Source organism: Rousettus aegyptiacus, unplaced genomic scaffold (genome assembly GCF_014176215.1).
Source record: "Rousettus aegyptiacus isolate mRouAeg1 unplaced genomic scaffold, mRouAeg1.p scaffold_m13_p_15, whole genome shotgun sequence".
Classification (NCBI taxonomy): domain Eukaryota; kingdom Metazoa; phylum Chordata; class Mammalia; order Chiroptera; family Pteropodidae; genus Rousettus; species Rousettus aegyptiacus.
In genome coordinates, this window is record NW_023416290.1 from 11,099,546 (window position 1) to 11,121,250 (window position 21,705).

The 21,705-nt window shown below is 36.6% G+C and overlaps 1 protein-coding gene across 1 annotated transcript in view; it reads right to left on the reverse strand.

Annotated features, from left to right (window-relative positions):
• The window catches only part of DNAJC5B (DnaJ heat shock protein family (Hsp40) member C5 beta), a 48,140-nt gene that overhangs the window by 14,059 nt on the left and 12,376 nt on the right, over positions 1-21,705 (reverse strand). Inside the window, exons 2-3 of the mRNA XM_016152899.2 lie at positions 10,932-11,145; positions 7,247-7,418 (exon numbers count right to left, since the gene is read on the reverse strand). Of these exons, the coding sequence (XP_016008385.2) occupies positions 7,247-7,418; positions 10,932-11,145 (386 nt within the window). The remainder of the gene's footprint in view (positions 1-7,246; positions 7,419-10,931; positions 11,146-21,705) is intronic.

Below are 21,705 nucleotides of genomic sequence, written 5' to 3' on the forward strand. Positions count from 1 at the left end.
GTAAAGGCATTTTTGGGTTGAGATAATTAGGTGTTCTGTTGACTTCTTGAATTTCAAACTCCAGCTTATTCCTTAGATTTGGAAAATTCTTGTTAACTATTTGTCTGAAAATGCTTTCTAACTCCTGTTTCTTTTCCTCACCTTCAATAATGCCCATTATTTTTATATTTCCTCTCTTGATGGTATCAACTAGTTCTTGAATTTCTTTTTCATTATTTTTTTATTCTTCGGTTTCTCTCTTCTTCTTTCTGATTTACTTCTAGATTTCTGTCTTTGATATCACTGACTTTTCCTCCATTTGGTCGACTCTATTTCCCAAGCTTGCTATTTCATTTTTCAAATTTTACAGTGTGTTTTTTTATCTCTAGAAGATCTATTGTGTTCTTTTTGAAGGTTTCAATCTCCTTGCTCTTCTTATATAGTTGTTTTTTCAATTCCTGATATTGTTGATTTAAGTTGTTTTGGATCTCACTGAGTTTTTTCAGAAGTACCATCCTGAATTTTCCGTCATTTAAGTCACATATTTCTATGTCTGTAAGCTTATTTTCTGGAGATTTTTCTTTTTCTTTGTGAGATGCCTTGTGGCTCTGCTGTCACCAGAGCAACAACCTTGGTTGTTCATGGTGTTTAATGGACTATTTCTCCACCTGGGCATCAATGGAAGTGTATTCTGCTGTTTTTCCAAAAAAAAAAAAAAAAAATTTATTATATAAAGGTCTTTCTTTAGCTTGCTGCAAAGAAGGCACTTTCTTTTGGTTTCCAGTAGGTGGCATCTAAGCCTCTTGGATCCTTGCTTTATATAAAGCTTTAAAAATGCCTTTTTATTTGCTGATAGACATTTAATCATGCTCGCTACCCTCAGTTTCAGTCCCTGTCAGTGTTAGCAACAGTTTTGGTAGGGTTTGCTCAGATTCCTCTGGGGTTCCGCAGTGATCAGTCGTGGAGAGTATGGGGGGAGGGGTTCTCTGGGTTGGGGGTTGGAGGCTGTAGCGGAGCTTCAGTTTTGCAACTGTGGCTGGTAAAAATCAACTGTTTCTCCACCAGCTGCTTCTCTGCCTTCTGCCATGATGACTGGGCCCTGCCTCCAGCCACAGCTTTCCAAGATTTCCAAGGCAGGGCTGTTCAGGGAACTCACCGCACCCTCTCCCCTTCCTGGTGGCTGTGAGATGCAGCTTCTTTATTTCTCCCAGTGCACTGCCCAGTACCTGGGGTTTCTGACCTGTGGTTGTGCTTATGCATAGGTCTCACTCTCAGATGTGCTGGTGTGCAATTTGGGTGTTTTTCATTGAGTTTTAGATGTTCAGCTTATTGTTGTTTCAAGGGGAGAGATGTGGGGACGTCTCTCACTCTGCCATGTTTCCAAAGATCTCCAGCCTCCCTTTTATTTCTTAAGGGTAGAAGCTAGATTATACCCTTTCATGTAGCTGAAAGAGACGCAGTAACCTAAGAAGATCTCTCCTCTCTACTACCAAATCCCACTCTTTACCACTACTCCCAAACAGAGACTGGTACCATGTTAGTTTCAAAAGGTATCTTAGACTTTAGCTGGTGTCAAGGAGTAGGCATGTTTGCAATATTCATATAATAAGAAATATCCAAGAAAAATCATAAGCTTTAGATATAAAACTAGAACTATTATACTATCTCAATGCGGATGAAAAAACATTCAGAAACTGTGATATATCTAATTCAGTTAAAAAAAGGGCTTGATATATTAAATTTGAATTTTCATAAATTAAGAAATATCTACAGTATCCTACAGCATATCCTTAAAAATAAATTTTGAGGTGTCACTGAATTTAAATCAGAACTGTATTTCCCTAGTTAGCTCCTATTATTTCCTCTTCTTTATTAGTCTAGTTAGGCATAAGGAGACAATAAAGTAGTAAGCAGATATAACTTTTATTCTGGAGAGAGGATTATCTCATATTAGTTTTATTATACTTTGTATCTTAGCATTTCTGGAAAGTCAGAATAATATAAGAAAGAAATGCTAAACATACTTCTTTAAAAATCAATACTCATGTATGAAAAATACATTTCCAGTTGTTACCTTCATATACTGGCCAAATCTCTAAGCTCAGTATATTTTGTAGCATAGCATTTAGATAGGTAATTAAAGTACAACCCTGGCTCCACCCACTCTCCACTGCCCTACCCTATCATCTCAATTAGTTTTCTCTTTCCCTAAAATCAGAGTATTATGCTCTGGAGGCAATTTTTCCTATTCCTCGCCAGTTAATATCAAGCTTGAAATCCAGACTTATAGCCCACATAGGGAAATATTCTAACAATACTGGCTAATTAATTTGCAAAACCCAGTGCAAAATGAAAATGTGGTATATATAATTCAGAAGCTAAGAATTTCAAGATGGTGACAGCAGAGCAACAAACCAAGTATTGGAAATTCTAGCCAGTGCACGAAGGCTAGAAAAAGAAATAAGAGGTACAGATTGGAATGGAAGAAATAAGACTCTCTATTTGAAGATGATATGATTGTTTATGTAGAAAATCGCGAAGAATTCACACACACATAAATACAAATTAATAAGTGAGCTTAACAAGAGCATAGGATACAAAGTCAACACACAAAAATAATTATAAATACTTATGATGAACAATTGAAAATCAAGATTTAAAATGAATACCATTTACAGTAGCTCCCTCTAAAATGAAATACTTAGGTATCCATCTCACAAAACATGTACCAGTTCTGTATACTGAAACTACAGAACACTCATAAAATAAATCTGATGAGACCTAAAAATGTGGCTAGACATAGCATGTTGGTGGATTGGAAGATTCAACATAGTAAAGATGTCAATTCTTTCCAAACTAATCTACAAATTTAATGCAATACCAATAAAAAGTCAGCAATATTTCTGTCAACTTAGAAACTTGATACTAAAATTTATATGAAACAGCAAAGAAACTATAATAGCCAAGACAATTTTGAAAATAAAGTTGGAAGAATCACACTAGCTATTTAAAAACTTATTTTAAGTAAGAAGGGAAGACAGTGTATTTTTGATGAAGGGATGTACATATATACGGATCAATGGAGCAGAATAGAGAGTTCATAAATAGACCCACAGAAATAAGGCCAATTGATTTTTGACAAATATGCACAGACAATTCAGTGGATAAAGGATAATCTTTTCAGCAAATGGTGTTGGAAAAATTAAACTAAAGGCAAAATAATAATAATAATAATAATAATAATAATAATAATACCTTCACCTAAACCTCACACCTTATCCAAAAATGAACTTGAAATGGGTATAGATCTAAATGTTAAACATAAAACTTTTAAAAAATCATGGGAGAAAATCTTCATGACAAAAGCTTTGAGTTCTTAGACATGACACCAAAAGCACAATCCATTAAATATTAATAAATTTTTCATCAAATGTTTTGCTCTGCAAAGTAGCAGCAAAAAATAGCAATGTATAGATTTGATAACATTTTTGTAAAACAAAAAAACCCCATAAATATTTAAACAAAAATTTTTAAAAATTGTTATGCTTGAGAAGCTGGTGCCAGGTGGTTGGTATAAACTTGCTTTGGCTCTGTACCCTCCTGTGGTAGTTCGATTTTTATGAATATCTCTTACTTTCATACAAGGCCCCCAAACTCCCCAACATTGGTAGCTTTCAGATGAGTTTGGGTAGAAGTCTGCTAGAAAAACTGTGAGGAGGTGAGGGTCAACTCCTCAGATCCCTTCCAAATCTAAAAGCCTGTGATTTTACGATGATAACCAACATAAGATAATTAAAATTCCCTAAGTTAGAAAATGTTTGCCATATTTGATTTCAGAATTACCAAAATAAAATGCTCAAAGGTCCAGTGTCTCACAAGTGCCTTTTATTAGACTCAAATCTTGATATATGCTGCTTATCATTTGTCAGGAGTAACTTGATATCTAGGTGACAAGTAGCCACTTTCAAGTGTATTTTCTTAAAACAATTTTAAGTGTGTTACCTTCTTATGCCAAACAGAAGATACAGTCTGTCAGTTGGATCAGAGTCCAGAAAGCATAGTCTTCACATGGAATCTGCTTTATCATCCTTACGAGCCTTAACTTGCATTAATTTTACCAGCAAACTACATAACTCTGAATTAGTGGAGTAAAACTCTGAAACTAGCTAATGCACCTAACTGCAAATAAGGCATAATTCATATAATGAAATGTTAGATCAGGGAGCACTAATGGATTTATTGCACAGTTAATGAAATTTAAGCTTCAGGGGCATTTATCTGAGCAGACGCTTCTGAGGGCCTGTTGGGATCCTAGAAATGACTCACGTTTTTGTAGATTTCCAAAAGTAAGATATTTTAACCATAACCAAACACTGGCTCTCTCTACTTTGACTCTCCATCATACCTTTCTTCTTGATGAATGGCAACAAAGAGCCTATAACATTTGGTGGACTTGGTTATGAGGAAATAGCATTGGGGACAGGTTTTATTTGAGTTTAGCGGGATATGTTTTTGTGGTGTTTGCCCTACCGGCAAAGGAATGGCCTTAGGGATACTCCTGTAGCTCACTGTGCCAATTCGCTTGCTGAGGGGGCATGAAGATCCCCACCAGAGGTGGTGTCACAACATATACATATGAATGTGTCCAGTGGGCTCTGATCCTGGAAGTGTTGAGTGATGGGAGGGGCAACAAGGTTTGAAATGATCAGAGTCAAAAAATGATGTGTGGAAAAATTCTTCCAAATTTTACATGTCATATATGAAATAAACTAGAAAAAATTTTCACAAATTTGACAACATTCCCTAAAAATGTTTTTCCTACAGAAAATGATGTTACAAAATTATTACTAAATGAAGAAGCATTCAAAGAATATGCAGCCAGAAAGCATAGGGGGAAAGTATTATAGGAGTGTTCCAGGCAGTTAATTAAACTATTGCTATTTTTCTAGATTTTGTGATATTTATGGTATTTGTCAGTTTTTAAGCTTTGCAATTTGTTGCGATTTCTTGTTTTTATTTTAAATAAATATTCACTTTCAGATCCAATTTTGTTTGTAATTGTGTGTGTGTGTGTGTGTGTGGTGTGTGTGTGTGTGTGTGTGTGTGTGTGTGTGTGTGTGTTTTAAAGAGAATCGCCCAAATTGTATAAGTTTCAGGCCTTACAAAACCTGCATAGGAGCTTTTAAGTATTTAGGAATAAGATAAAGTTTTTCCTTTTGGTTAAGAATTCTTAGTAACACAGTCAAACAGGATCATGATTTACTGAGTCTAGACGCTGACCTCTGCAATGGAAGTGGTAGCTCTGGCGGGTCAAAATGGAGAACAGCGAGTGCCCCATAGATTTATCATCAGTCACCCTGCAGGAGGGAAACCTGGGTGGAATTTGGCACTGAGGATGAATTTCTGTTCCAGAAGAGAAATTGTCTGCTAAGAAGGTCTGCTGAAATGACCTGGTGGAGCTTTTTCTAATTTAAAAGAAGAAAGACTTTGAGGCTTTTCAGAGAAGTGTAAAACACTAAATTTGGGATATCTAGGTTCAGTTCACCTAGTTTTGGTTTCCACACTATAAAGGGCAAGTTAAGATAAGGTTGCCACAGTGGATGACCGTGACAATACTCTCCTATCTCACTGGCACTATCCTCTTTCAGTGACTGAGTACTGGACAGGATTGATGGACGTTGTGGGAGAGCCTATAGAAAACAGGGCCAGAGACCCCTGACATGTTCTTATAACGGTTTATTTCCCTCACAAGAACAGATGGGATTAGTACACTGGGCTCATCATTCTTAAGCAAGTTATGCCAAGGTGACCGGTCCTCCCTTGAAGAATTTACATATATGTATGTCTCTTCTTAACCCATTTATGAATAGCTGTTTCCTTGTTGTTGTTGTTGTTGCTGTTGTTTTGATATTTACACGCCTATTGAAAGATTTGTTCTTTTATGTCCCAAATAAAGCAAAAGAAAATTGTAATCATATTTCACTGTAGACCTACAATCTTGTTCCAGAGGAGTGATAGAAAAGTGTAAGAGCAACCCCCTTGTTTGCTGAACTGGCCATCCAGTGGTCCCCACGGGAGGGGGTCACAGGTTAAGGGAAATCCCTTCTGACCTCTCTGACTTCCCAATCCGAAAAGGGCTTGAGACTAAGGACAATCCACATGACTGAAGACTCCTCCCTTTAAGCTGGAGTCAGGGTGGGTAATAACTGGATCCATCATGTTCGATAGAGAATAAAAGGTCGATAGAAGCTTTGAAGCAGACTCTGCTGCTCGATGTCATGGAATTCCTGTTTCATTGCCATCCAGAGAATCGGAGTGTGGTGTAGTCCAGAGAGGTGCACCATTGCTAATTTCAGCAGTTCTGACAACTCTGGGCCAAGGTCTGTCAAGTACTTCTCTTATTTGGCTGTCTAGGGTTCTCTGTGATTTAGTGATCAAGTCTCTAAGACAGAATCGTGGTGCCTTCGCCAGGTAAAAATGACAGTAGGATTATGGATGCAAGACAGAGACGACAGTGGCAAGTTTGACTCCGGCTCGTTTAAACAAAGGCGTTTTCTAGAGAACATGAAGTATTCCTAGTGTTGTGAATTCTCTTAAAATTTTACAATTTGTTATATGTTTTTCTTAATCATTTCTGGGCAGAATGAACGTAAAGAATCAAGTAATATATCACAGCCATACTTCCACATAGATAGACATGTGGGGTGGTTTAGCAAAACAAATAGTCCTGTTTACATAGGACAATATTCTTGATGCAGGTTTGAGGCTGGTTCTGAATGTGTGAATTCGGAAAGAAACTACATTTCCAGGGAAGGAAGACTACACTCCCCCCACACCCAGTTCTACCCAAAACTCAAAATCAAATAATCAAAAGGGAGGAAAGTGAAGGATTGCTGACTTTTCTTGATATCTATTCCCTTCTACTTGAATAGTGATCCTAAGGTAACAGGCTGAAATTCTCTTCCTGGGAGAAATTTCTGCCTTGGTTCTCCTACCCTTGGGCACCCCCACCCAAACCTCCCTGAACCCAGAGCTCACTCTCTTGTAATGAGACCATAAATTGTACTAGCTTTGCTTTGCGATCAGCATATTTCATGATTTCTTTCTAATGGTGTCAGGTTCTGCTTTTCTCTGTGGCTGGTAAATGGATTCCCCCCATTTAGTTGTTGGATCTCTCTCACTTTAGTGATAATCATCACCATGGGACTTAGTGCTTGGCCAGGCCTATGAAAGGATGCCCACTCCCTCTGCTCCCATCTTATTCCACCTTTTTCCATGTCAGTCTTGATCTGCTCCTCCAGATCCTCTGGGGACATGTAGAAGTCCTCTTCTGGCACGGATGATTTGGGCCGGCAGCGTCCACAGCAGCAATTGCAACAGCAGCACAGACAGCAGCAAAAATAGCAGCCAGTCAAGAGGCCAATGATGACAAACAGGGTCTAGGGGAAACAGGCAGAACAAAACAGGGATGAGGGGTGGTGGTGTGTGGGAGAACCCCAGAAATCAAGTGTGCACCCATGTACCTCCAGAGACCTGAAGACATCGCAGTTCACCCTGTAGACCACATATCCATCCTCATCCTTATTCCATGCAAGAACTCTTTAGTTTCCATGGAAACAAATTCCACACAGTTTTGCCTAACAAGTTAAACCCAAAGGAAATGACTTGTAGCCAAAGTAATGATATATGACATATTCTTCTTTATTCTTAAGCTATGGTGTTCATTATTAAAAGTAAAGCAAACAAAAGCAAGCAACCTAACGAAACCTCTAACCAAGGGAACTGAATCATTCTCACTAAAAGAGTCGTTGACAGCCCTCCTACCCCACCCGCATTCATTAGTCACCACGTCCTGTGGCGTCTCTCTCCTCCAGATCTCTTGCACCCTCCCTCTCGTCTCTATCCTGGCTGGCAGGACTTTCGAACGGATCTCATAATCTCAGCTCTAGACATTTTAGTAGCCTCCTGACTGGCCTCCCTGCCTCCGCTCCTGTCTCCTAATCCACCTAATCCACCCTGCACATTGCTAATCAAACTTCCTGGAGTACCTGTTCTCTTGAACCCACAGAGTGACTCTCTGGCCTCTTAGATAAGGCTAAAGCTCCTTATTATGGTCATTTGGCCTCTGCCAATGCCCCCCCACACCCTACACCAGCTGGCCCTGTTCTTGCCATAGCTGCCATAGCTTTTCTCTCCCTGCCGATTCACCTGCCTAGATGTCTCCCTCCGATTCCGCAGTCTCCTAACAAATACCCGCTCTGTGTTTGATATTCATCTCAAGGACCCTCTCCTTCACATCTTTTCTGACTCCCTCCCCAGAACAATTTACTCCCTTCCTTGTGCCTCAGTTGTACTCCACACAAACTTCTAGCATGGTGCTTTTTGTGTGGACACTTTAGGACATTGATTGGTGTATAAGTCTGTCTAATGCTTCTTCAAGTCTAGAGCTATATGTTAGTCATTCCACTACCTAAGGATTTAATACCTAGCATGTGATAGACACTTAATACCTGCCTACTGAATTAATGAATGTATAAAGTAATAGATAAACAAATGATTTGTTTCTCCTAGTGAACAGCACCAGATTCCCCACAAGCATGTAAAAGATTTGCTCACAAAGCCATAGCTGAAAATTAAAAGAAACTCTCCCAGGCCCCCCAATTTGAAGTTAAAATAAGCCAAGTTTTATTAATTGGAGCAAAATGAATTTATTATTTCATTAAAAATATATATTTGAAATAGAAAGTTGTTTTTACATCTTTGAATCAGAATGTAGATTTTATTTAATAAAGGAAGCAAATGGGATAAAGATCACTGTGTCTGCAGTTCTTCAATAACTTAAGGTGGAATCTCTTACGTTGACGAACTTCACCTGCCCCGTTCCACTTGCTCAGGACTCTATCTATCCGACTCTGGCCCCAGTTGTAGGGTAGAGCCTATGGGTGGCTTGGAGTAAGAGTTACTCAAACCCTCACACCTATGATCTTTTTTGCTGTGGATACTATACATTTTCATAGACTTAGGTAAATTATTCCGAAAACAGAACTGCAACACCCTTCTCTTTACCCACTGCCTCTGAATCCTCCTGTGTAATATTCTTGTGCCATTGCCCCAACAAGCTTCTCTTTTCGTTAGCTATTTTTTTTATTTTTTTCTATCCAATTCCCATATTTTTCTTGTTTCTGAAAATTTCCTTTAGTTCATATGCTATTTTGTTCTTTAGTTATTCCGACTAGGTTGTTTGTCTGTTCCAGAAATAACCTTACCTTATTCCTTTCGATGCTTAGCACAGTCCTAGGCACAAGTAGGTGTCCAATACTTTTAAATACATTTTTCAGTAGTATACAAATTCATTCATACACTACATACTTAATTCATGATCACTATGTGCTAGGCCACTGTAATGGGCACTGTGAGTTAGGCTTTGGCACAAGCAGAAGGGGAAATTAAATGGTTTTTGTAGCCTTATTTTTAAGGAGCTACATCAGGAATTATTTTATATATCCCTTATACTACTGGACCATTTTTGCTTATCTATGAATTTTTATCAATGTTGTCAACTTCCTGGGTAAGGAAACCTATTCTCATTTTTATGCAGGCAGGCCCCAATATGCAATCAGGTGCCAGCATGTAAATAATCTAGAACTCTAGATGTATCTCTCTATGAAAAGAGCATCACGTCTGGAGGTTAGGTTCCCAGGCAAGCCCACAAAAGCCCAGAACATTCAATTTATCATGCATTATAAATGACATTGTCAATATGTACACTCTTATCCAAGTTTCAAATCTGCTTAGTAGGAACTTGTCTCCCTCCTACGTCCTCACCATAGAGAAAGGGGTTTCAGTGGGAATCTTGGTTGTCCCCAAGAAAAGGAATTCTGGGGTTTGCAGAAGGCAAATGAGTCCTTTAGTCACAGACTGTCTCTCCATGCTTATGTACAATAACATATCCTTTTTCTTCCCGCATATATAAAACTCTTGAATTTACCAAGATTTATTTTAGTGGAAGAAAATAGCAATCAGAATACTACAGAACATGAAACCTGCCTGTTTGGGGATCTGCAGCTTTTTAAATTATTAATTACTACTCATGTGAATATGAGTTCATACAATTTCACAAAATGTGTGAACTGTGAACTGTTCACATGCATGTGAACTGTCCAAAAAAATATGCTGATGGATTATGTGTGTGGTTCATATGTAAATATATTTTCATTAGACAATAGGAATATTAAAACTCATAAATATAAAGTCACCACCAAACATACATATACTAAGGATTCCTAGAAAACCACGCAAAACTTACTGTCAAAAGTCAATTCTGATTGCACTACGTTGCCTTTTTCTTGACCCGGTATGTTCTCTCTCTCTTCTCTCTCTCTCTCTCTCTCTCTCTCTCTCTCGAATTGTCTGTCCTCCACTGCTTAATTTTTCACCTTTTCCCTCTCATTTCCTCCTCCACTACCTCACAGCAGGCTCCATGTGAGCCTGTGACATAATGACCACGCGTTCTCCTAAGTACTCTGTTTGCTGATGTAGGCTATGCTATAAATAGTAAAGTACATGGCTAAATTTGTCCTGTAATAATTTATTAAACAGTCATCACACTAATAAATTATTTTTGGTTTTGAGCAATGAGTCAGTTCTTAATTAGTCACCATGGGGGGGTGGGCAGGGAGGACAGTCAGAATTAACCTGAAGCTTCAAATTCAAATATAATTAATGTCTGGACATATTAAGTCATGCTGTATTTTATAATTATTTGATGAGCTAAAGCAAAAATGATCCTCAAATAACCTTTCAAATAACAGGTCAAAGTGATATCTCCTTTTATTTACAAGAGTTTCATTATATAGTAAGGTTAGGCTTTTCTTTGATATTGAGTCTAAAAGAGTGACTGATACCATTATCTAACAGGAAATTATTTTTGAAGGGAAAAAAATATGATTCACCTTTGCCCACCAGCTTGACAGCATAAAGTAGGTATTAACATTTTCATCTCCAAATTGTTCAGCCACATAAAGTCCCAGTGATCCATATTTGTCGTATATACTTCTCTTTGACAGGTCAGTAAGTATCGTGTGGGCATGGTTGATTTCTTTAAACTTTTCAGCAGCAGCTGGATCATCTGGATTCTTGTCTGGATGGTGTTTCAGGGCCAATTTTCTTTTTTAAAAAAGTGAGGAAAAGAATTATTTGACAAGAATTACAATGGCATTTTCAAAGGGCAGTATTCCTTTGTACATCCTTTATACATGAATATACTGTGCAATGATAAGTTTCATGCTAATATTGATTTAACTAAGTAAGTTTTTATTAAATGTTGTCTCTGTTTCTAATGTACAAGCACAATAGTATTGTTTTCCCCCTCACATCCTCAAAGGAATTCTCAACTGTATAGTTGTTGAGCCTGAGACATTTTGCTGCTGGCAAATAATGTGAGATTTATTTTTACCTGGAAGCTGATCAATACCCCATCTCAACATGCTACATGCATGGAACTTTAAGAGTTCTAGGAACAGGACCAGGTTACACCAAAATTCCATTAGAACTTGAATAATTTTCCAGAATTAACAAAACTTCATACCACATATTCTAAAAGATAAACTCAATTTTCCAAAAAAAATTTCTAATTTATACTTCCTTGAATAGATATTACAATCCTTTCACAAATCTTCCATAAATTCTAACTCCCTTTGTTTTTCTGAAAAAATACTGTGACTTCTCTTGTATTCATAATATACATTTTACCACTTTCAAATAGGTATTTACACTTCAAATAATTTGTAGAAATTTACTTTTGGGTACAAGGGCCTCTCTCCTCTGTGGATGATAAAGCAGCTCCTGAAGGGTGTGGGTATGTATTGTGTTACATTGTGTGTGTGTGTGTGTGTGTGTGTGTGTGTGTGTGTGTGTAGGGTTTATTTAGGGGTATTCTTTATTCTTCAGTATAGTCAAGTACAAAAAAACTGTAAAATGGATGTAAGAACTGAATTATGATAGTCGGGTTCTGGCTGGTGGCCCTCTACACTCAAATTTAAGTAATGATTAAAGCTGCGCTCAAAATTTAGTCTGTAGTATTTTTTCCACTGCAAAGTCAGTTAATTTTATGACTCTTTATAAAGACTCATTCTCCCTACTGTGCCCATCATAAGTATATGTAGGAATACACCTTAAACTTTTGTTTATCAGTTTAGATTAAGTTGTTTTATTTTAATACAATAATAAAGGTCATAAATAGAACAGAAAAGTAGAATATATCTAAAAAATCATTCTATACAATAAATTGGAAAAAATAACACCTATTTCAGGAATTAAAGTATTGCTGGTTCAGAAATAGTGAGTAATTAAGCCTCTCAGCATCGGGATGCTTAAAAAGTACCAATATATTTAAAAGTATAAATCATGGTGTATAATCCATTCTAAATAAAGAATTTTTTTAAATGATCATTCATTTTAAATTTGTTTAACCAAAAGATTTTTCATCTTTCATTTTGAGAGATATTTAGGGTATCTGTAAATTCTTATAGATTCAATCAATAAGACTTTTTTTACATGCAGAATTTATGGTGAACTCTTTTGCTAGTAGCGCAAAATGCCTATTTTGTCAGTTTTAAAAGCTTTTTAATGTTTACTATATTCCAGCAGTATTGTAAGGATATTTTAAGTATTAATTCATTAATCTTTACCACAGCTCTATGAGACAGGTATTATAATGATTCCATTTTACGGATGAGGAAATTTAGCCACCAACAAGTTGAGTAACTTGCCCAATGTCACACGACTAATAATTAGACCCAGGCTTTGAACACAGGCAACCTGACCCTAAGCACACGCTCTTAACCACCACTCTGCTGTCTCCTATATATTTTTTAAATTAAAAAATGTGAGGCATACAGAATGTTAGTAGGCCACCGTAAGGACTTTGGCTTTGGGTCTAGGTGATATGGGAAGCTATTGGAGTGTTTTGAGTAGGAGAGTGGTATGATCTGACTTTAGTTTTAGAAAAATCATTCAGTCTTGGAGAAGACAAAGGCAAAAGCAGGGAGACTCTTTTAGGAGAAGTTTATAGTGATTCAGGCCAGGGTGGTAGTGCAGGATGTAGGGAGAGGTGGTCGGATTCTGGATATATTTTGAAGACTAGCTGGACTGGATGTGAGATGTGAAAGAAAAAAGAATCAGAGATGGCACCAGAGTTTTGACCTTAGCAATGGGAAATCTGGAGTTACTATTTAATGAGTTGGCAAGAGATTTTTCTGTAGAAGGAAAAGGTTTGTTATGGTTCAGAGTTCCATTTTGGACACCCTTAAGATGCCTATTAGAATTCCAAGTGGAGATGGAGGAAGAGAAACCTATGAGCCTGGAGTTCAGGTGAGAATCTGTGGGGCATGTACGTTTGGGAGGTCTCAGCAGGTACATAGTATTTAGAGCTATGGAACTGGAAAAGATTCCCAAGAAAGGGGGTCCAAGAGAAGTGAAAAAGACTGAGCAAAGGAGATGAAAAAAGAAAAACGAATGACATAGAAGGAAAAATGTGGGAAATATGGGGTCCTAGAATCCCAGTGAACAAAGTATTTCAAGGAAGACAGTGGTTGCCTATGTCAAATGTCATTGACATGCTATGTATTATGAGGACTAAGAACTGATCACTAGTGACCTTGACACATGTGCATGCACACACACACACACAAATGCATACATGCACATATACACTCACCACAGACAACTGTATGTGTGTGTTAATATAGGGAAAGGTTAAGCAAAAAAAATATAAAGAGAGGAAAACAGAAGGTTATAACTACAATTAACTGTGCTTATAGATGCACATTGGGGTTATAAGTGATTCTCTGTTTTTGCTTGTTGTACGAAATATACATATTACTTGTGGTTTCCTTCCCAAGTGTTTTTAACCTCTGGTTACAAATTTTGTGCCTCTTAATAGATAGAAGTTTAGAGTTTGTTCCTTAAATGACCCACTACAGACTGGAGGTGGGGAAAAAAAGAAGTCCTCAAACTTTAATGATACAACAGTCATCATCGAAGAGCTTTAAGTGGCTTCTTTAAGCACATTACTTTTAATTACTCATTATTCCCAAAGTTCTCATTTTGTACCCTGGAATACAATTGCAGCATTTCCCCTTCTAGTTCCAGAGATCAAGTCCGGAGCAAACCAAATGCAAGGACTGTTACTTCTGCCTTGAAAGAAAGAAATCCCTGGAAAATGGCTCTTTACATATGTTACTTTGTTTCTAGTGTTCAATTGTAGACTGATACAAACTGCCCAAGACAGCCAGAGAAGCCTGGTTTCCTGGCGCACTTTAAACTGCTTGGATCTTTGTCAGGCTCACAAGGACAGATGCACACAACCATTTATCACATTCCTCTAACAATGGAGTTGGCAAATTCAAAGGCCTGGAGTACCTCCCTTTGTAACAAGTCCAATTCCTAGTTGTCAGCAGCATTTTGACTCCTCTTGGCAGATACTCTTGGCTCTGAGGAATCCTTTGGAAATGTGGCTAGCAGAGGCAGCTGCCAAAATTACACAACTGCTCGAGGAGGTAGTTGTTGATCAATGACCCACCCCCTTAAACCGTAAGTAACGTAAGAAAACACATATGGGATTTACGGTGAAAGGAAGTGCTTGGAGTACACTTAAATGTTCTTTTACTCACCTATTTAAAGATATTCCATATAATTTCTCATTTCATACTTAAAAGTGACATAATATTCAACCATAATGTGGGCCTTTAATTCTAAATCTCTCTATATACTTAGTCACCTCTTAATCTGGTATGGCTATAACTAATATCAGAAATAGCAACAATGCCTCTAATTTCCACTTCAAAATCCAATGACAGCTGTCAACTGAAATGCATAGTGAATTCAGCGAGTGGCAGATAAGATAAACCTCAGGCCCCTAAGAAATACCTATTTTGAGGCAGCAGACTAATTCTAAGAATTATAATGTTCTGTCTAGTTCTCCTTCCTGTCCCACCTAACACTCAGGTGAGATCTACCTATTATCCTCTACCAGTTTCTGAATCACCTAACTCCTGATTCTGACCATGTTGTCTCAGCTCTAGTCCAAATCTATCTCCATCCATGGGGTTCAAATGTCAGAGGAGACCCTCTTTTTGTTGGAAGGCTGGTCTCTGAGCCTTAGGAAACAATTCCACCATGGCATGGCTATGTGTGTAGCTGCTTTTCCCCACTTAACATATTGAACTTTCTCCAGTTACCTTCAGATGCTTCCTATTTCAAATATTTTGTTAACTGCTGTGTGACTTTCTGCTAAAATATCTCAGCCATAAAATTTATTGCCCCTCCATTGTCACAGAAGAAAACCACCTGCTGCCTAAGACAAAAGACAAGAGAGAGGGTGAGGTATTATCTTCCTATATCCTAGAACCTTTAAAACCACCCTCATGGGAGGGCCAGCATTTACTGCAGAGTAGCAAAAGAAAGCAAAATCTGAGCTCATGTTAGATTATTCTTAGACTATTCTTTCTAGAAAAGAAGTGGCTATGATGGGAAGGAGACTGATAGTAGGTAGAAAAATACACTGCTATAAACCAGAGTTTGCAGGTGAAACAAACCCTATTTTATATATTAGTAACCCTAGATGTATGACAAATACTGCAACTATGGAACCTGATAGTTTGTCATAATACTGGAGGTTCAGTGGGACTCCTGTGCTCTCTTGGACTCAGGCAACACTGAAATGAAAATATAAGAACCAATGCACAGCTCCCTGACATTTGGTATTGAAAGGCATTTTAATGTTTGACAATTTGGTAGTTTTTTATATATCCCTTTGTGGTTTAATTTTAATTCTAATTTTGGATATCCTCTATTTAAGTGCATGTTAGTCTTTTATCATGTTTAGGTCGATGTTTAGAATTAATTTTAAAAATACATATTTTAAAATACATAATTAAAAAAATACATATTTTTTACATGAATCCTTTGTCAGTTATATGTATTGCATATTTATTCTCCATTTCTGGGGGCATTTTTGTTTGTCGTTGTCAGTTTCTTTATGGAATCTTTAAACAAACAGAAATTCTTAATTTTAATTTAGTTGAATTAATCTTTTTCTGAATTCAGATATTGTCCTATAAACTCTAAAATTCTAAAATCTTTATAGATTTACCTTTCACACGGAAGTCAATGATCCATTTGTAGCCAATTTTTTAATGTGGTTGAAGGTAGGCATCCACTTTCATTTTTAAAAATGGATATCTAACTGTCCTACCATCATTTATTTAAACTTTTAAATTCTTTTCCTGTATTTCTAGGCTCTCTGTTCTGCTCCATTGTCTATTTGGCTATTTCTGGGCCAATAACAGTCTTAAATATGATACCTTTTCGTATCATATTCAAGATATCTTAGTATCTTAAAGAGGGAAGTTTTTCCATATTGTCGTTCTTCAAGAGTTATATGGCTGGCTATTCTGGGCCCTCTGCATTTCAACCAGAATGTGAGCCTTTAATTTTTTAGAATTATTTTGTCAGTTTACACACACACACACACACACACACACACACACACACACCCCATTGGGATTTTTATTGCAATTGCATTGACTCTGTAGATTAATTTGGAGATTGACATATGTACAATATGTCCACTTATTTATAACTTTTATTTATAACATCTAAAAGGTCCTGCATATGTTCTAATTGATTTATTCTTAGGAACTTAATTTTTTTGGTGTGGTTTTTGACATTAAATTTTTTAACTCATTGCATATATAAAAGATTTTAATATACTGATGCTTTTTAGTTTACAAACTTCCTAAGCTTATTTATTAATTTTAATAAAATATAAGTTCTTGTATATTTTCTACATATGCAAATCATACAATCTGCAAATAGTGATTGTTTTTCTTTCTTTCCAATTCTTATGTCATTTACATTTTCCTTATTTTATTGTTCTAAGACCTCGATGTCAAATAAGAATTACTAAAGCAGGCATCCTTCTTCCTTCTTCTTTTACAAATTAGAGTGAATGGATCTTGACTTTTTACCAAATGCTTTTTCTGCATCTATTGAGAAGATATGTTTGTTTTCTTTTAATCGGTTAATGTAATCGATTTTCTAATGTCAAGTGAAGCTTGTGTTCTAGAATAAACCCAGCTTGGTCATTTTATATTATTTTTTATTTATTGCTGTACTAAACTTTTTAATATGTGTATTGAAGTCTATAAATTTCCTTCTAAGTGCCACTTTAACTGAATTCCAGAAGTTTTAATATGAAACATTCAGTTCTATATATTTTCTAATTCTAATTATGATTTCTTTTACCCATGAATTATATTAAATTGTACCTCCTAATTTTTAAGCTTATCAGAATTTTCTCATTATCTTTTGTTTTTGCTCTCTAGCTTTATTACACTGCAGCAAGAGAACACTTTCTATATGATTTAAATCCTTCAAAATTTGAGACTTGCTTTATGTCTCCTTGTATGTTCAATTTTTATAAATGTTCCATATATACTTTAAAGATATGTGTTCTGTATCTGTTGGGTGCTTTGTTCTTATATAAGAGCATTAAATTTTGTTCGCTGATTTTTGTTTAAATCTTTTATATTCTTAGCCATTTTACTGATCTGTCAAGCAAAGTGTATTAAAATCTCCCACTAGGACTATAAATTTGCATTTTCTCATCATAGTTGTCACTTTTTGCCTTGTATATTTTAGACCATGTTCTTTAAAAGCATACAAATTCACAACTGTTATATATTCCTGGTGAACTGAACTTTTATCCTCATGAAGTATACCTCTTTGTCTCTAGTAATAGTCTTTGTCTTTACTTTGATATTAATAAAATTACACCACCCTTCTTTGGGTGGACATCCACATAGCATATATTTTTCTCTCTTACTTTCAAATTTTCTGTATCCTTATATATTAGATCTGTCTTTTGTAAACACCACATAGTTTTGTTTTTTTAAATTCATAATGACAACTTTTTTTAATTCAAACATTTAGTCAATGTTTATTTCTAATACAATTATTGCCATCTTTCAGGTTAAATCTACTACTTCATTGTGATTTTTGTTACATCTAAAACATATTTTCTCCCCTCTCCTATTTGGTTTCTTTTTGATTGATTTTTTTTTTTCATTATTCTACTTTACCCCTCTGTTGCTTTGGAAATTACACATTCTTTTATTATTTTTGGGGGGGGTCTTCCTAGAGGTTACATAATTCTTGGTTTAGCAAAGTCTAATGTTGATGTATTTTTGTCTTCTTCCAAGACAATATAAAAATTTTAGAACACTCACACCGTTATCTCCTCCTAGCTTAAGTGTTGTTGGGAACACGTACTTTAATTCTCTAAGTCTTTTAACCCCTCAAGAATTGTTATTCATACAATTAATATTTAATGATGTTTTATACAATTAGTATTTGTGTACATTTATTAACCTATTTTGCTATTTTGGTGCCATTGGTTATTTCTTGCATCCCTTATCCATCTAGGATCATTTTCCTTCTACCTATGAAGACCCTTTAGTATTTCTGTTAGTGCAGGTCTGCCGATGATCAATTCTTAAAGTTTTTGTTTAGCTTAAAAAAAATCTTTATTTTATCTTCGTTTTTGAAGGGTATTTTTCCTGGATATAGAATTGTAGGCTGTCAATTATTTTATTTCATCACACTGAAGATTTCAGTCCATCATCTTCTGGCTTTCATTATCTCTGTTAATAATTTACTTTAAGTCTAATTGTTGTTCTTTGAAGGTAGTCTGTATTTTTTCTCTGGTTGCCAAAAAGACTTTATATCATTGGTTTTCAGCAGTTTTTCTGTGATATGCTTGGGTACAGATTTGTTTTTGTTCTGGTTGGCTTTTGTTGAGCTTCTGGTATATAGGGATTGATATCATTCATGAACCTGGAAAATTCACTTACATTATGTTTTCAATTAGCTTTCCTTTTATTCTTTTTCTACTGTCCTTTTCAGACTCCAGTTGCATGTATCTTAGACCTTGATAATGGATCCTCTATATATTTTATCATCTTGCATTGCTTTCTGTCCTTTTTTGATTCTTTCTGACTATTTCCTTCTGGCCTACCTTCCAGTCAGCTCTCTCTAACCTGTTAAGCCCCTACCTTTGAGTCCTTGAGTTTGTTGTATTTTTTAGTTGTGAAATTTATCTGTTTATTTTAAAAATCTGAAATGTTCCTTTTTGTAATTTTCAGTTTGATGTGAGAATTCTTAATCTTGTAATTCTTGCTCATGATAGATTTAAAAAATCTGTATCTGATCATTTTAATACCTGAGGTTCCTACAGTTCTGCTTCTATTTTCTCATTTTGCTGACTCTTATTCATTTTGTCTTTATTCGTGTACTTGATAATTTTTTTTTGTTCCAGATACTATATTTTTAAAACTTTCAATGAAATATTAAAGAACTAAGAAGACGTTATACCAGAGAGCATTTTCATTTCCTATTTTCAGATGTCTGGAGGCACTTGCAAAATTGAGGTCATCTTAATTCAAGATTAGGGGTTAGGGATTGAGATTTTCTTGGTCACCCACATGGATCAAAGTCCATACAAGACTGGTGTTTCCATTATCTTTTTGTGTGTAATGAGCTACAACAAGCATTTTATTTATTTGCCTACAGTGCTGTAATTGAGTAGGACTAGTGGAGCCATCTTTCTCTCTCTATCTGGCTTTGGCTGGGACTGCTCAATTGGAACTGAAGGATCTACTTCCAACATGATTTCCCTGACCTGCAGGAAAGCAGGTACTGGCTGTGGCTAGGGGCTGAGCTAGGGTTTTTCCACATGGGTAGGTAAGGTGCCTCAAAACATGATGGTCTCAGGTAGTCATATTTCTTCCATGATAGCTACTTTAAACCAGATTGCAAAAGCAGAAGCTGCTAAGCATTTTAAGGATTTAGGTAAATCATCACTTCTGCTACATTGAATTGGTTAAATCAGGTCAGAGAACCAGCCAGATTCAAGGGGACTATACAAGGATGTGAATACCAGGGGACACGGCTTGTAGAGGACCACTAAAGAATTATCAGCCATAGATGCTTTACTTCCATTTGCCCTTTCTCCTGAGGTGCAGATCTTGGAGTCTAAATAGAATTGCAGGACTCCCATTCTTGTTGGGTCAGGGTCCAAAAATTTCCCTCATCTTTGTAGAACCTGCTCAGCCTCTCAGCTTCTCTTCTCCCATATCATGACCTTGTCAGCAGTAATTCGTTACTCTCAAAATGCTTTTAAGATGTATATTTTAAAATATAACTTTCCTTTTAGTTTTTCTGGTTGTTCTCAGCAGAAGGGAGAACTGGTATAAATTACCTAGTTGTGATAATCAGAAACCCCTGATTTAGAAACTCCTGGCTATCCATAAAAGGCTTTACGCCACTGTTATATAAATGAGCAAAAGATTGCCTCTGTGTTGACTCCTACAATGTTTGTTTCTTTACTAGACGCTGAGACCCATTAGCTCAGAGGCCTACTGGAGCCCAATTCAAATTTTTTATACATTCGATTATTTTTAAAATAACCCAAACAAGCAGATCGTTAGCTAATTTGAGCCTGCTTTACATACCTGTAAGACCTCACCCCATATCTGCTGGAGACTCCAGGTTGCCATGCCCTTTGGAGCTCTCTGGCTCAGATACTCCTTACTGTGCACCCAGATAATAAGCCCCCTTTCCAGCTTCCCCTTCCTCTGAGATTTTCTTTGCACTCCTCCCCTTCTGAAGGTGGCCTCATGCCATAAGTCTCTGAATGGCCTTATGCTGTGAGAGACTTTCCCTCTCATCAAATCCAGTGTTAAAACACTGCCCAATAAAGCTTGTTGTGTGCTACTGGCTCTCTTGGGCATATATTTTCCCTTAATCACCCCTCGGGTCTCTCAAACCCCCTACAAGCATTTCGTGTAGCTTTAATACAGTATGCTGCTAGAGAAAGCCAGAATTAGAGTGTTAGTGGGGCTCAGGGAAGCAGGAACCCCGGGCTGGGATTCATATAGAATGAAGGGACAGAGTAGCAAGGTCAGGGGACCATTTGGCTTCAAATTGCAAATAATGCCAGCACTACCTCTGCTATAAAATCATTTCTGAACATGTGCTACCATGTTCAGATGTGTATGATCAAGATATTTGACCACAAAGGCTGCACCAAGGCCCTCCGAAGGCTACGTTATACAGTCCCATGATTTCCTCACCTTTGCAGATGGAATATCTGAGCAGCTCACCCCAGAAATTGTTACGGTATTTTCTGGGATTCAAGACAGGTTGCATGAGATAGCAATAGGAACCACGAATGATCTGTTTCAGAAAACTGGTCTGTATCCTGGAGCAGCGCCACTGAGAATCAAGTGCTGGCCTCTAGCGGTAGTCGAGGCAGCAGTACCACTGTGCTTCAGCGATTCCTTGGCAAATCTTCCCAGAGTTTTACTGGTCCGTGTAATAACTTGACTTTAGGGGGCATTATGCCAGAGTGTGTTTTTAATATTAGTGTTTTTAATATTAGAGTTAAAAATACTTAAACTTTTGAAAAGTTTAAATGCCAATTGATAGAACTTTGTTTTAGATAGTTTTTCTGGTCACTACAATTCTTTTCAATGGCTAATTTAAGAGCCGGCTCTTTACCCTCCCCTAATAAGGTAGAATAGACGGGACTATATGTGCAAACACAGTAGACATAATGTGTCCAATATTAGAAGTATTTGTCTACAGAAATTATAAAAGTACTAC